This window comes from Seriola dumerili, unplaced genomic scaffold, assembly GCF_002260705.1.
Source record: "Seriola dumerili isolate Sdu_G_001 unplaced genomic scaffold, Sdu_1.0 BDQW01000052.1, whole genome shotgun sequence".
Taxonomy (NCBI): domain Eukaryota; kingdom Metazoa; phylum Chordata; class Actinopteri; order Carangiformes; family Carangidae; genus Seriola; species Seriola dumerili.
This window is the reverse complement of record NW_019174307.1, coordinates 14,717,673-14,734,550: the sequence shown is the minus strand read 5'-3', so window position 1 is coordinate 14,734,550 and position 16,878 is coordinate 14,717,673. Positions and strand designations below refer to the sequence as shown.

The following is a 16,878-nucleotide window of genomic DNA, read 5'->3' as shown; positions in this document are numbered from 1 at the left end:
TTTCAGTGGCTTCCAGTTATTGAAAAAACAAAAATATTACCAATATTTTCTTTCTTATGTATTCCACCTTTCTTTTACTTACATATCCTTTTTTTGTTTTGTCTGGATTTTATTAATCTTTATATGAAGCAAATCAACTTTACAAAATATGCAGCGCCCTCACACACATAGTTGTTTTGACTGATCTGGATCAACACACTCCACATCTATAAATCAGATGGTCACACCATGTTGCTGAGAGCGTGTTACAAAAAGCTCGTTAGTTAATACAAGGTCACGTCTGCAGCAGGCGGCAGCTGATGACTGATATGTTTGTGGGAGCTTGACCTCAAATACACGGTGTTCCTGCCCTCACGAGCAGCTCCCTGAGGGTCAAATCCAAATGTCAAGCCATATGTTGCACGTGTAAATGTGTGTGTATTTGTATGAGTGATTTGTGGCTCCTCACAGTGTAAATCTGTACATGTAGCGAGCAGGAAAATTGCCAGTTTGGAACAGGCAGTACCAGCAGAAATTTAAATAAGGTTTCACCACTTTCTTAATCTCTTATCTTGCTGGAGATAATGAGCGAGCAGGGAGAGGAGAGGAGTGCAGCAGAGTTCACTTGGCTCACGGATGGTTTGGCTTCTCATTTTGCTGTTGCGTCACTTGACTCCCGCATAGCCTTTCCTGTCAGACGTCAGACACCTGTCCATTCTCAGTTTTATGAATAACTGGCCAGCAGGAGGGTCATCAGGGTCCAATGCATCATCACCCGGCATCACAGCATTATCACAGGGAGCAAGTGCATCATCAGTGCGCCTTGTCATCAATTAGAGGAAAAGGATGTAGGTTTTGCTGGTTTTTATATTAATGAAAGAAATCAGATAAAATAATAACTATTACTGTGCTTATACAGCTCTTATGAATATACAAAAAAGTCTGTGTTGCAAAATTATTATTATTATATAGTTCCTGACATTGCCAGTTATACTAAAAAAATAATGCCTTTTTAAGAGACCACATGACTGTCATAAATATGCTGTTGAGTCCTACTAAATTCTCATATTTTAGCATATAGATCATGATATTCAAACTTTTTTTTCACATACTTTTTCAACATATGCAGTGAAATGCATACTCCTAAGGGAGTGCTAAAAGACTAATTTACAGTAAAGAATATAATTATAGAATATGATTATATATAGAAGTAGAAATAAGAATAAAAAGATAAGTATAAATTAAGGCACTGTTGCATCTCAGCGAGAAGATTATGGTTTCGAACGTAGGGTTTGCATGTTCTCCTCATGCCTGCATGGGTCTCCTCTGGATACTCCGGCTTCCTCCCACAATCCAAAGACATGCTGGTTAGGTTAACTAGCGACTCTAAATTGCCCATAGGTGTGAATTTTTGCATGAATGCTTGTTTTTCTCTATATGTCAGTGCTGTGACCTGTCCAGGGTGTAACCTAACCTCTCCCAGTGTCAGCTGGGTTTGGCTCCAGCCCCCCCGCAATTCTAAAAGGTTAAGTGGTATGGCTAATGAATAAATGAATGACTATTAAGATGTTAAATTTTTAAATATACAAGAATGTAGAAAATATATGAATCACAGCTGTAACTGCAGACAATGTGCAGAGGTCAGAGACGAAGTTCACCAACCTGACAGCCAAGAGAAATAAGCATTTTCTGAGTCTCCGTGTGTTAGGGTTGAGCAGACAATCTCCTTTGTTATTATTTGAAAGTGTAAATATGAATGAAAGTGCATGTGAAAAGTTCTAAGTGCAAAGAAAAGTTACCTACCATTAACATGCCAGTAAACATATCCATCTTATTATTGAACAAAGTCCAACACACAACCAGTTTAGGAAGTGAACTTTATTTAAATAAATAGCCACATAAATAAACAATCTTTCTTCAACTAGCATTTTCTCTCCTTTCCTTTCTTATTCGGTTCCTCCCCTCCACACACACACTCACACATGCACACACACACACACACACACAGTCACACACAGACATGCACATGCTCACGCAGTCAAGTAACAAATAACAAAGGATAACAAAGAAAAAAAACATGAAATACTTCTTATTATCCCAAGTTTATCAAAAGGGTCATTTTACAGATTTGCATCAAGAGCCTTAGTGTTTCAATAGTTTTGTGAAGATTTTTTCATCATGAGAAACAAAAAAAATTGGTAACAAGAAATATGAATAAAGTGCAATTCTTGCTTCTGTTTACTCAGCAAGCTCAAAGGTCAAAGAAGTTATCAAAAGGGGCCTCTGAGATAACAGCCAATAATGGAGCCATCCATTTTAATTTCTTCAGTGTAGTGATCAGAGATGGACACCTCTGATTGTGAGTTTGTTCAGAGAAAGGCACAAGTGTTGGTAATGAGTGCAATCAACTAAAAATTATTGGGTAAAGATATCAATACTGCATGTTTCCAACGTAGAACTGGGTTTGGAAAAACACTGCTCCTCTACAAGATGTTTCACAGATATGAGAGAACTAACTAAACGTCCAATTTTACACATCTCTTGCAGCTTTCTAATATGTCATCTGCACAAATAATCAGCTTGTTGCAGGTCATTTCTACCTATCTCTAGCCACTTATGGACAACTGAAGAAAAGTTCAACTTCCAGCACAACATGGTATTGCTATGTTGTTTTTTTTTCTTCTTCTTTTCTAGAAAAGTACAAAAATGAATACCACCATGGTCCTCCTGACAGTAACAGCTAGAGATATTAACAACACGTGTAGCATTAAGGTTCGGTGGCAGCGGGAGTTTTTCTCACAGCAGAAGCTAAGGAGATCATGTGAAAATGCTAGCTAACCACCATGCTACATTTTGAGACAGCATTCAAAGTGAAAATTCAGTAGTGTATCTGTGATAGATCACCCATCTCTTGTGCTGTTCACTCTTTGGTAAAACCCAAATTCTTCCTTTCAGTTTAACAACTACAAGAATGCCGTATGTAGAAACAGCATTTTGAAATGCCTTCAGTCTTTCCTCTCAATTTCTACAGTATCATGTTATTATGTTACATAACGAGTACCCTTTCTAGTCAGCTAGCCAGCACAGCAAGGTCAAACAGACAAATAGTAAAAACAAAAAAAAGCCTCAGGCAAATATTTTCACCATCCTATGTAGCGCCTTATCTTTCCTTTGTATTTCAATGTGAAATATTGCACTGTTCCCACAGTCTTTGTTCTGTCCAGGTTTTTCTGTTTCCAAATTCTTGCCTGAGGAGGTAGTAAAAGCATCTAACAAGAAGGTGCTTATCAAAAGAAGGGAATATGGATTGTTGTATCCACATATGTAAGGTGCTGCCGAGCTGACTGATGTACCTTTTGTGCTTTACTCAATCAGCGAGACACTGTCTTCCTTCACTTTTGGCTGATGAGGATGTAGCAGATTTGAAGCTTGAGGTAAAAGCAGCATTTGCGTAGCTATAATAATCCTGCACAGAAAATTAAATCACAGTTTCAATACAAACCAAAATTGACCCCGTCAGTGAATCTTTGTAAGTTTAGGAAACTATACTGTGTCTTCATTGCACTGCTACAGAGAAATGTCTCATTAGAGAGGTGAACGAAGTAGGGAAAAAAGAAAAAAAAAGAAGAAAGAAATTAATTTTGGTCTTCTGCCCAGTCAAGTGTAAAACATCAAGAACAGGAAATTACACAAAAAAGTGACTAAAAAAGAATGAGGAAGATGGAGCCTTTCTGTTTTCAGAAAATCAAAAACTTAACTTAGACAGCATCAAAACATGTGAGGCATAACTGTATCAGCTAACGTCAGCTCTCATTTCATTCAAGTGAGTCCATCAAGGGGCTGGATGAGAGTCTTTCAGTCTATTATTGCTTCTCTGGCTGTCTGATACGGATTTTAACACCTCATCCAGAGTTTGGTTATTGCTTAGTCTTTAGCTTATATGATATAAAAAGCATTCACACAACATACACGTGTGTGCAACACGTGTACCCCGTGTTGCTAAATAAAGTGTACATTTGTCGCTTGCATCTGCTTTTTGTTCTTTCTCCTTAATTCTGCTCTCTCTTCTTCTGGGCTCAAAATCAAGTCGGGTTTGCTCAGAGCTTCTTCAACAGAGAGAGCAGTCGTTGGTCTCAAACATGGCTGATGTTTTACTTCACCATCACACAGCTACTGAGCTGCTGCTGCCCGGCCAGACCCAACTCCTGCATGTCAGGATCGGTGCTGGAGGCCACACCCAAGCTCCACGCCACTGGTTTGGAGAGGATAGGGAAAGTGCGTTGTGTGGCAGACTGGTGGTGCTGCTGCTGGAGGCTGGAGTGGGGGTGAGGGTGGGGTTGCTGGCTGATGTGCAGGCGGGCCTCGAGAAGGTAAGCAGCTGAGGCCACGGGGGACAGCGAAGAGGAGTAGCAGGATGAGGAGGATGAGGAGCAGCCAGAGGAGGAAGTCTCGAGGGTTTGTTGCCAGGGGCCGTGCTGTAGCCCCACTGAAGCTTGCTGAGGAGGCAGGGCGGAGGGGGCGGGGGTGTCAAACAGGGTGGAGGAAGCAAACACGGTAGTAGGTGGAGGAGAGGGTGACTGCTGCTGAGCCAGGAAGAGCAAGGGATTCTGGGTAGGTCCTTTCTGAGCTGCTTGGACCTGAGGCTGAGGCTGGTGCTGGATCTGCAGCATCCTGGAAAAGAGAGACAGAAGATCAGTCTCTGTGTCCACATCTGGATACACTATTCAGGGGATAATCATGTCAAGGTTTTGAAACTACATTTTCCATAAGGGAGTCTAATATAGTGTAAAAACTTAATTTTCTGCAGTTATGAGTAGCATCTTTAATCTGTAATTTCTAAGTGGATTGATTGTTCATTTGCGTGGGACATCAGTCACACTGCATCTAAAAACATGTATCTTAATTTGAGTTACAGCTCCCACAAGGAGTACAACATTTAACTCACTGTCTTTGCCTTCACACCTGTCCCTCTGCACCTCCCTTCATCCTCTCCCTCATAGTTTGAAAACTTCAGATCTACATGATCTAATATGTGTAAAGTAATAACAGTGTGCTGTCATGTAATCGTCTGTCTCACCTTTGCTGGTGCAGCACCTCCTCCAGCATGCTGCGGTGCTCAGAGAGAGCTGGACCCAGTGACCCTCGGCTGCCGCGGTTACAGGAGGGTGGAGGGACAACCTGCCTCGTCAGACCCTTGATCTTATTTAATCCCAGAAGCCCCTTAGTGCGTGTGTTTTTCCTCAGCTGCTGGCGGAAAGCTTTGAGGCCTGCAGAAAGGCATGGGAAAGTGTTACACAATACTTCTTTGATCCGTTACTGTGACACGTAAGACGTGAGAATAATGAAAATCAGATTAGATAAATGACGCTGTATTTCGTGATCCTGCTCCTGTACCTTGTGTGAGGGAGGTGTCGGAGGCTCTGCGACCCTCTTGAAAGCTGGCAGCGGGCAGGCTGCCCTGCGCCTGGGGAAGGAGGTGGGAGGAGAGGGCCAGAGGAGCTCCAGCTGGCACCAGAGCTCCACCTTCAGCCCCAGAGGTCAGAAATGTTGACATATCACCCATAGCAGCCTGCAAAGTGGGGGTGGGACTGGATGAGGACTTTAGACAGCTGTCAGAGGAGGCACCATCAGAGGGACTGACCACGATACCTACAGAACAAGAATTGAGAAGACATTAGATTCTGTATGGCTGAAAGAGCACGTATTAACATGTGCTTTGTGCTTTTATGTTTGTGTACTAACATGGAGGATTGCACTGGTGGAAACGGGCGGACACCTCAGCCAAAGTGTGCCTGCGGGAGGTGGTGGTGGGAGGAAGCAGGGGCCCGAGAGTTTGCGTTGCCTCCTCCTCCTCCAGGTCTCTGGGTCGCACCTCTTCACTGATGCTTGTCTCCAGCAGGCTGTTGGGTGAAATGGAGCGATTCCAGAGCAATCTGTTCAGACTGGCCTCCACTGGAAACACCACACGCTGAAACAGAAGGAGGATGACTGTTAGCCACTGACTGGCAGGAGACACATGAGATGCAGTATTTGCATCAGAGTGGAGGGTGAAATCTCTGAATACTGTCAAGTTTTATTTCACATTTACCTGGAACAATCCACCTTGATCACACTCCATCTCCGGGTACACAGGTGCAGTATTTTTGGCTGGGAGTGAAAATGCGGTTGTCCTAAAGCTGTCGCCAGACTCCATGATCACCTAGAAGCAAGCAGGAAGCACACAGCTGTTTAGACTTAAAATAGAGGATGCAGCCTGGATCAGGACTAGTTTGAGCTTGATACACCCAGCTGGAGTGCTCACCTCTGGGCCGGTGGAGTCGGAGGTGCTCCTGGGTCTCTGACTCCAGGATCCACACTGGCGGCTCAGCTGCTGGGTGCGATGCTCTCTCACTCTCTCCAGCAGCAGATAGTAGATAGCAGAGAAGTGATTGTAGCTGCTGCTCTGCAGAGACTGAGGAAGACAGAGGACATTAGATTAGAGGTTTTGCCACTTTGTTTACCTTCTGTGGCTCTTGATGCCAGTTTATATCCTATAGCTTTCTTTAGCCAGGTGTAACTTTAAATATAATCTCTTTGGTGATGACAGACCAAGAAATTGTCTCTGCTTTTAAAAACAGAAGGCAAAAGTATCTTAAACTCCCACCTACTCACTGCCCCACCTCAAGACACAAGTCTCCTGAAACTGTATAAAACACATAAACAAAACAATAAAACACCAAACATCTTTTCTTGTTCAGTCACCTCGATAGTCCTCTGGCGGTCGATGCCCAGTGTGTTCATGATGCCCAGCACGGGTTCGCTGTAGTCGCCCAGGTTTGAGTTGTACTCTGTGAAGGAATGGCTGAGGGTCTGGTGGGCGGCTGTTGGGTCTGCCAGCATCCAACGGTGCTGCTTGATCTGGGCCACGCTAATCCTCTTGGCCGGGTCCACGACCAGCATTTTACGGATCAGGTTTTCACAGTCTGGAGGACGTAACGGCAAATGAGTCTTGGGGTTGCAAGCGATTTGCATTTAAACAGAATTGGTAATTAGCAGTAAGCAGGTAATTGTCGTGATTAGACGTGAGGATAATGGATACCTTGGGACATGAAGAAAGGGATTCTGAATCGCCCCTCTGTGACTCTCTGTCTGAGGGCAGGAAGGCTGGGTCCATCAAAAGGAAGCGAGCCGCAGACAAGAACATAAAGTACCACACCGAGGCTCTGTGCAGAAAGCAGCAAATATGAGAATGTTAGCAACATTTTAAAAATGTTAATGCTTACTCTTCGAATCATCCTGTCTGTATTTTCCTCATACAAGCTTACCCAAATGTCCAGCTGAGGCCCCTCATATTCCTTCCCTTCAAACACTTCAGGGGCAGCATAAGGCGGGCTGCCACACCATGTAGACAGAGGCTCCCCTGCATTGTAGAAGTTTCCAAATCCAAAGTCTACAAGACACAGACAGAGATATATAACAGTTTTATTATTCAAACTTGTTTGTTTTCTCTACATTGAAGCATGACGAGCTCAGGGCATCCTTTAACCACAGCGTCTTTACCATTTACCATCACTACCATCATCATTACCATCCTGAGGTTCAGAGACCAGATCATATAGAGTAAACATATAACAAAATACACGTTGTCTTGCTCTGTTCTGAGAGTTAAGCTATAATATTTCTTTATGCAAGAGTGTCTGCTTATGTACTGGATTCATTTCCTCTGGTTGATGTTAGTCTTGGTAAAATGAATGAATTATTCACACTTAATTAGCACACAGATGATTTAATTAGAATGGTTTAGGAATCCCAGAACAGCGAATACTTTCTTCAGGCAAAAACTGAACAGAATACTAAAACAGCAGGGAGGTGCAGAGAGACGGTGTCAGAATCAAAGCATTGATTTCTAATAAAAAATCAGTTAATAGTCTCTGTCTCACATAATACAGCACCTTCCTGCAAGCTAACCAGTAAGCACGCTAATGGTAAACAGTATATGGCAGACATACCAGCCAGTTTGATATTCATGTTGGCATCCAGCAACAGGTTCTCAGTTTTTAGGTCACGGTGAACGATGTGGTGTCGATGGCAGTAGTCCACTGCTGTAAGAATCTGCCAGAACTTCTTTCGAGCCTCATCTTCACTCATACGGCCATTTGAGGTCAGGTGGTCTGCAGGGACAGAGGATATTTTAGTCAAACATGTCGGTCTCTCTATCAGACTATTGAGGACTGACAGATTCAGCCTTCATTATTTGTGAAACAAAATTTGAAAGCTGAACTCACCAAACATCTCTCCATTCTTTGCATACTCTGTCACGATGTACAGCATGTCTTTGGTCTCCATGACCTGAGAGAAACAGAGAGTGAAAAAAGAAACAGTTTATACCCACTGGGTTACGGGCAGCTGGTGATGACGAAAAATACATTTTCAGGTTAAAATCAGTTCCAAGTCCTTCAGCGGTGCCTGCTCCAGGCATTTCTAGGCATGAGACATTTTCTAACCACAAAAATCCCCTTTGCATACTTCTCCAAACACTTGTTCCACTCGCACAACACACCAACACCCTGGCTTTCCATGATATGTCCTGTTGCATAAGCCAGCCGTCAGTGACTTCCTGACACACACACACACACACACACACTGACAAACACATATCAGATGGTCAGAAATATTTTCCTTGAGGCTGACACTACTTGGCAATAGATTCTAGTGTTGAATTTCAGGCTAACCCTGGCTTTTATTTCTTGGAAACACAGGGTGTTCACATGGGTCCCGTCTAGTGTATCCTAAACACCAGAAGTGCAATCATGGGCCGGAAAGACGCAATTCCCAATCCTTTCCTGGAGCTCACAGAAAGCTTCCATTTCCCAGGAGAGCCCTCGGGGGGACAAAGCAGCTGAGATAAAAGCTTGTACAACAAAGCAATTTTTGTCAGATGACAAAGCCCTGTCTGGGTAATGCTGCTGGCCAACTCAGAATAAAATGCCACTAAAGTCCACTGAATGGTGGAACTTTATTCTTTTCAGCCACCGACCCCGTAAGAACACCAGGCAAAGAATGATTCAATACACAGATGCCTCCAAGCAGGGAGTAGTCTTTATCTGTCAGATAGGGCAGCTCTCTGGGGCTCTGTCACCTTGAGGTGCAGCTGACGTCAGGGCTCTGAAAACCAGGCACGGCACGTCAAGTACCCTCAACAACCCTAGAGGGAAGATTAACCCCTTAACTGCCATATTTTTCCCTTTTATTTGCTATAAAGTAGCTTTAAAGTTATTAAAGCTGTATTCAATTTACAGTGAGTGAAATATTTCAACCTAAGACACCATGTTCTTATGGCTTTACCTTTGTAACTATCTTAGAAGTATTTTACATGTCTTGCATCAATTTATACACATTCCCTCAAATTTCTGCTTGGCATTTTATTTACAAATTCAGGGGTCATGGCAGATCAGCATAGTTTGTACTAGCTGGCCCATCGATGGCCTCTGGGAATGTGGGATTTTGGGGGATAAGAGGGGAATGTGTGGTTGATACAAGGTCAAAGATAGGATGAGACAAAGACAAAGGGCAAGGCTTCAATGATCCTTGAAAATAAAGGAAAATGTTTTTTTTTTCTCATGAGACCAGTGAGAGAATGGAGCAGCTGATTTCTCAGGTCATAGGTCTCAGACAGCTCCCCAAAAAACTGCACCAACACTTAGAGGATGTAGGCCCTGGATCACAAGACCAGTCTTGTGCCACCGTCCTCCCTTTTGTACAAGAAGGACAGAAATAGGGGCTGCAGTGATGAAGACGGTTGCTTACCATCACTGAGTACCAAGCATCTGACTATCATCACCTTAGACAACCCAAGGGCCTGGAGCCAAGGATGTATCACATTCAGAATACAGACAGGCACGATCATTCAAGTTAGACTACAAATCTATCAGATACAGATAAAACCGAATGGTTTACTGTCTCTCTTGGTCAAATGATATTTGTCTATTTCACACGCTTTTAATGGCAACATTAAATATTACTGTCACTGAATTTCCACAGCTGTTTGTTTTGGTTCTAACCAGACTATTAGCCCTGAATGGAAACGCTGTCAAACCTCTCTAATGGTTATTGTCTCTTTACACTTGCTTGAAAGCACTAATACACATGGGTATAATATTGTTGCAGTATCAATATTTGGTTATTGAGCTAGCATTATACTAGGTCCTCAACTACCCAAATAATCAATTAATCATTTGGTCAATAAAATGTCAGACAATAGTGAAAAACATCCATTATAGTTTCCTTAAGCCCAGGGCGGCATCTTTAAACTGCTTGTTTTGTCTGACTAACAAACCTAAACACAACACAACAATATCTAGTTTACTGTCACATAAGACAAAGAAAAGCAGCAAATGTCCACAGTTAAACAGCTGGAAGAAAGGAATATTTGGCATTTTTACTTGAAAAACTTAATCAAACATCAATCATTCATTAACTAGTTGCAAATAAATTCTTTGACTAATTGTTATTGTTCTGATATTTGTTTGTCATTACCCAGCCCAACTGTGTATGATAGGAAACATTGATGGGCCTTCCAGAGAATAATGTCATGCTCTTATTTTTGCAGTGCAGACGTGATTTCCCAGTAAGCACTGCTCAGCTACTTAAAGCCGGACATGAAGTAATCCACAAAAAGTAGCAAAACATTAAAGAGGTCAGAAAAAGTCCAGAGTAAAAAAAAAAAGAAAGCGAGAAATGAAAAAAGAAAGGGCTTTGCGTGTTTGTTTGCATGGGTGTGTGTTTGTGTGTTTGTTGCCAGACGCGTGCCACAGCACTCGTAAGGCCAGCTGAGGGGAAAAAAGCGGATTCTCTCCACTAAGTCTTCAATTTGATTAGGAGTAAAGAAGCACTTTGTGAGTTGGCCTTCACGTGACATGCAGACACATTGCACTTGGCTTTAACAGATGCTAATTGGGCTTAATGTTCAGACCTGTGAACACATCTTTAACTAGCTGCACTCTCCTGACTGCTCTGTTTCCCATATCTCTGCACTCACTTCTGACATTATACAGAAACAGAAACAGAAAACATCTTAGAAATGCATTGTTCTCAGCACTGACTGGTACCATGGTTGTTCTTGCAGTCTATCTGTAGCACACACACACACAAACATGCAGACACACACACATACTGGGAGAGGTCAAAAGGGATTGCACTAATGCTGTTGTGCTGTACTTATGATTCAATGTGCTTTGAGAGTCAGCAGCACAAAACAAGCAAGTACAAACCACTTAGATAACAAATTCCCCTTATTTTTGCCACACATAATGGCACTGCTACATCCATAAATCCACAATAATGATGCACAAAGCGCTGCACCACAATATTGTTACTGAGGGAAATGAATTTGTCCCTAGTTTGCAAAGCTCTCTGCACACGGAGTCGTCACAGACCAGGCTGCACAGTGTTTGGTGACAGTGACATTCTGCACACATACAATGTGCATGCACAACAACACTGCAGGAAGATGAAGATAATACACACCTGGTACAGTTTGATGATATGAGGGTGGTTCAGCAGCTTCATAATCTGCACTTCTCTGTAAATTTTCTCCAGGTTGGAGGGATTTAGCCTGGTCTTATCAATGATCTTTATAGCGACCTGAAAAACCACAGAAAATTGTTTGCTTGTAAATAAAAAAATATTTTGCTTTGCATCCAAAAAAAAAAGCACAGTTATGTGAAGAGCTGCTGACCTGTGTTTTGGTGACTTTATGTTTGGCCAGTTTCACCACTGCAAAGTTGCCTTTTCCCAGAGTGCGGATGATCTCGTAGAAGCCGACCTGCAGTGGCCTTCCCTGGGCAGGGCTGGACTGAGCCCCCCGGCTGTTCTCTGTCATGATCACCATGGTGCACCAACAGTCTGGACTTACAGCGTTGGGATAAATGAAGGCTTGTACCTGCAATGGCAGGGACAGAGTTGCAGACTGTATATTAGGTGGATTCCCATTTTACTCAAGCTTCACAGATCTATCTATCTATCTATCTATCTATCTATCTATAAGTATGTATATATGAGGGCTTATATGCCCACAGAATATCGGCTCCACGCATATTAGGTTAAAGCAAAGTTTATTTATATAGCACATGTCATACACAAAGGAAATTCAAAGTCCTTTATATGAAATAGATAAAAAGAACAGAGCATAATATAAAAAATATTAATATGCATAATATATATGATATTAAGATGTACAAATGCATGAATATATATATATATATATATATATATATGTATATATATATAGGCCTATGCATAGCCTAGCTATAGTGCAGCAGCGTGAACACTCTTGTATAACAAGTGAGTTCAGTGGGGAAAAAGAAGCCTGTGAGTGAGTAAGGTAAAATGTAAAAAAAAAATCTTAGTGATACTAGCGTTAGCCAAAGGAAAATTATTTTATTTTAGGTGTACAAATACATATCCCAGTTCTAAACAAGGCTTAAAACGGATAAAAAACGTTTTATTAATTTGTTAATAATATAGCCATAATTAGATCACAATATACAGATAGGCCTACTTTGTTGTCTGTTAAACATAACCGACTAAAAAGAAAGTAAAATTGGTGAGTAACCAGACTGACTAAAACCGAAGGGTAGCTTTGGATCGGGTTAGGAGATTGCAAATTGGCTAGTAAAATGTGGGTAAAAAGTCGAGTCTTACCTTAAAAAGCGGACATACACCACCGTCTCTCACAGTTCAGACAGCTCTCGGAGGAAACGTAAACCATTCCACAACCAGAGCGAAGTATTAGCGACACAACAAAGAGGAAACACTGCAGAAAACACGCGCGGAGCAACTTTTTCCTCCCGTCTCTACTTTAAGTTAATACAACAAGTCTTTGGGCCCGGGACTGGGCTGCGGCCGGTGTGTGCCTGTGCGCTCCGCCGGAATGCAGAACAGAGGGCTTCGGCACTCACAAGGGGAACTCCTCCTCGCCTCCTCCCCCTCCTCCCTCCGCCACCATAACAAATTGATACCCACCTTATTAACGTCACACTCGCGTCAGAGCTCCGAGCTGGGTGCAAGGCAAGGCCGGACCCAAGCGCAAGGCAAGGGTTGCCCAGCAACCGCGCGGCTCGGGCGCCCGGTGACGCGAGTGCTGATGGAGGGGTTGCTTAGAGATGGGAACGGTGACGTCAGTCGTAGAGATGTGTCACCACGTGATGTTTCCTTCTGCCGGGCTGTTGCTCGCGGGCTGCCTCGCTCTCACTCCACAGACCGGCAGCGCGTGCGGCTGCAGCAGGAGCAAAAACTGAAAGCAACTGGTGACAGTTAGATCGTTTTTGTTGTTTTTATGGTTTACTTAGTGAACTAGTTCTACTGCATTCTATTCTTCTCTGATCATCACAGTTTCTATTCTATTCTATTCCGTAGTATACTGTGTTGTTTGGTTCCTATTCTGTTTTCATGTTTTCTATTATTCTAATGCTACCGTTTGTACCATAATATATAGGCTACACCTTTTAAAACTTTATATTATTGTGCACCCATTAAAGGTACTATGCAAACGTTTTTGAAAGACAAATTAGCACAATCTGCCTCTTACAAATGAAGAGTTAAGTTCATAAGTAATAAATTCACCCCCTCTCATTTCATTACTCATGATTTTTACCACCACAGCCTGATTTGGTCTGGTATGACCAGTAACTTATGATGGCTGATGTTTGCAAAATTTAAATAAATGCTGACAACTGAGTGAGTATATCTGCTGTCTCTCTACTTTTGCTCCTGTTACACTACATTTTAGCATGTCGTAGGTTAACATGTTCAGTGCAGCTTGCTTGTTAGAATTTTGAGAAATGAAAGGAAATTGAATGCAACACTATCTTGTAATTACCACAGTGGCCACTGTTCAGCAAAATAAAAGTCAAAATGGAAAGAGAAGGTTCTCTCCAACAGCAAAAATGATAGCATTTTATAATAAGTCACCCCTTGTTAGGGATTTTTAAGTAGTAACCCATGGCTTTATTAATGGTTAATAAATAACTTACTAATTCTTTATAGCTCAGTTATAGACAATGAATAAAAATTACTTTTTGGATGTTAATTGTAAAAAATATTTTTCGGTATTGCTTAGCCTCTCTATTTGCAGTTATGGATGTTCATAATCCATTAATAAATGCTCATGGGTTTCCCATTTTTCAATAAAACATAATGCCTGCAGTTATAAATATCTGTAGTTGTAAATAACCCAGAATTGGTCTTAGTAATGGGTTATACTGTAACTGATATAAGTAAATTATTTCTTAACCAATAATAAAACTACAAGTTATAACTTAGAAACTAGAAAACCTGTTTTAAAAGCTTTTTTTTTTTCATTAAAAATTGTATTTGCTGGTACTGCCTGGCTCATATTATAAATCAGGTTAAATGACAGTACAAAAAAAGTACAAAAAATATCTTTCTTCTCTCTGCACAAAACAGTTGGGACACAAAAGAGGGAGCACAGCATACTGACGCAGAAGGGAAGAGACAAGACAGAGAGGGAGGACAGGGAGGGTGTGAGTGTTTCCAAAGACTAAGCACAAGACATGCATGAGAACCAGATGACATGTTGACACAGAATACATGCGCACGTGCAAAAATACACAAACATCCATGTGAATCCTCACATTACGTACTGGAAGTACTCCAATTCATTTTGTGAGTGAAAGGCAAAACCATGTTTTTTATAAACGTGCTGTAGGTGTCAGTTAAGAAAGCAGATACTGTCGGCCTACTATAATTACCTCGGTCTGTATCTGGATTCTTTGTGAACCATCAATTTACACTGTCAGATGTCCAACACCTGTCCTTGTAATGGATACATCATACACTATGTACTGCTGATTTTCAGTAATGACAGGTTCTGTGTGTGGCTTCCTTCTTCTGTTTCTTCTCTCAGGCTGTGCATCAGCTGAAAGCTTATTGGGTTAACTTATTTCCTGTGGTGGTGCCAATTTGTTAATCAAGATGAGGACAAAAACACAGTCCAGGTCATCTAGATAAAAAAAAAAAGATAAATGAAACTGAACTGATAAGTCAATGAGCAAAGTTAGCTGTATCTATCAAGTGGTTAAGTTGAGAGCATATACATGATGTCCAAAGTCACTTACAGGTGTCTTGACTGTCTGGCCTGCAGCCAGAGACTACTTTGAGACCAACTAAAAGACAACAACTATAACATGTTTAAGATGGTTGACATACTGTAACATTTCAGAGCATGCACAGAGTCAATGTGGGTGAATGTAAATACCAAACATCAACCCCAGTACAGAGACAGGGTTTACCCTCCTACACTCTGAAATGTTAAAGGAATGCAAACTGCATGCAAAAAGTCTCAGCTGAAAGGTCACGCAATATTTTGATGCACACTTACAACAAAACCACACAGCCCACACTGCTTCTCATCTCACTGTTTTCATAACCAAATGTCTCTACCTGGTGCCTTTTGAATGTCTGCCTCACTTGCATGTTACAGTTGAGTGTGGGCAAAGCAGACACAGTTACATAAACTGTATTTATCTGAGTCAGATTGTCTCGGCATAATGAGAGACCGGTTTTAAAAAAAGAAATGAGTGACATATCGCAGTATAAAAAAACACTTTTACCAAACAGTGGCCAACGTGACCACATGTATTACAAGATAATAGTAGCTACATTATCATTTTTAAAGATTCTCTTAAGATAGTAACATTAAAGTCAGTTAGACATTACCTACTGTGTCTAAGGTTTGCTAACATTGGCCACCATAATCTATTGGTCACAATAAACCAAGTGAGGCTGAGTGTAACGAAATAAGCACGGGTGTGTTTTGTTTAAATAATTTAACTTTTGGTTTGAAACAAGATTGTGTTGTTTTATGTTTCAAATGTTGCGTTAAGCTCACTTTAAGTGGAAGATAACTCTTCGCTTTCACTTCTACTCACAAACCTTAGAATAAAAGCTATTTATCATAATTTCTCTAACTAAAACTGCCCTTGAATTTAAGACACCCCCCTCTTACGTTGGTTCAGAGTAGATCTTAAATGACACTTACTGCCGTACTTAGCTTAGCCATTTGGAGGCAACATCTTAGAGTGATTGTACAAAATAGCATTACCCATGCTGAATAATATATTAGCCGGACCAACATGTATTCAGAATAGGCTGCTATTTGCAACTGCCGCACAATACCCATTAGATAGGATGTGAAACCACTTTTTCTTTTACTCATCAGGGCTGCCAACAGCAGGAATAAAGCTTGCATTGTCACTTTTCAAACATTCTCACTTGTCATTGTGGTACAACATTTCCCTTATGGTCATAATTATTTGTAATCTATTCCCACTCTAAGAGTATGTGTAATTATTCATCATTAATCATCACTCAAGAGCCGGTCTTGAACATTACACCTACACTTTACTGTAGTAAAATAGCTACAGTAGAAGTAGAAGAGATACCCTTGATAAATGTGTTGGTTTTTTTTTAGAGCATTTCTGTGTAATTCTTTGAAATGTGATCAATAAAGTCCCAGATATGTTTCAATCGTAGTTTGTGATGCTGAACCACAATATAAGTAGATCATTTGATGATTTTTATTTTCCAAGCAATGAATAACCATAGAAAAAAAAGTGTGAGCACGAGAGTTGATAAGCATGTTGAATGTGTTGTATGTGAGCCAAACCACATTTAGCGCAAATCATTCTCACATTTACAACTTCTCATTCCTGGAAATGACTTGAGTGTCCTTATACCCTCTGTCACTGTCTCCTCTCACTTTCCATTACCAAAACTACTTGCCTAACCGTAATATCAACCTAACCCTAACCTTCACACTACAACCTGAATCTAACTTTACTATAACCTTAAAACATGTATTCACCACAAAATGTAATGATTTACATTATGGGGGCTTGC

At 41.3% G+C, this 16,878-nt stretch overlaps 1 protein-coding gene across 1 annotated transcript; it reads right to left on the bottom strand.

Annotated features, from left to right (window-relative positions):
• Positions 1–1,933: 1,933 nt before the first annotated feature.
• Positions 1,934–12,875, bottom strand: LOC111218548 (serine/threonine-protein kinase SIK2-like). Its single transcript, XM_022740900.1, has 14 exons — positions 12,661–12,875; positions 11,696–11,899; positions 11,485–11,601; positions 8,244–8,307; positions 7,968–8,129; positions 7,284–7,408; positions 7,058–7,181; positions 6,721–6,941; positions 6,281–6,430; positions 6,068–6,178; positions 5,722–5,947; positions 5,374–5,628; positions 5,057–5,246; positions 1,934–4,650 (listed from the first exon to the last, which is right to left on the bottom strand). The coding sequence occupies exons 2-14, from the start codon at positions 11,846–11,848 to the stop codon at positions 4,131–4,133; spliced, it is 2,418 nt and encodes an 805-aa protein (XP_022596621.1). The 5' UTR covers positions 11,849–11,899; positions 12,661–12,875; the 3' UTR covers positions 1,934–4,130.
• Positions 12,876–16,878: the final 4,003 nt, after the last annotated feature.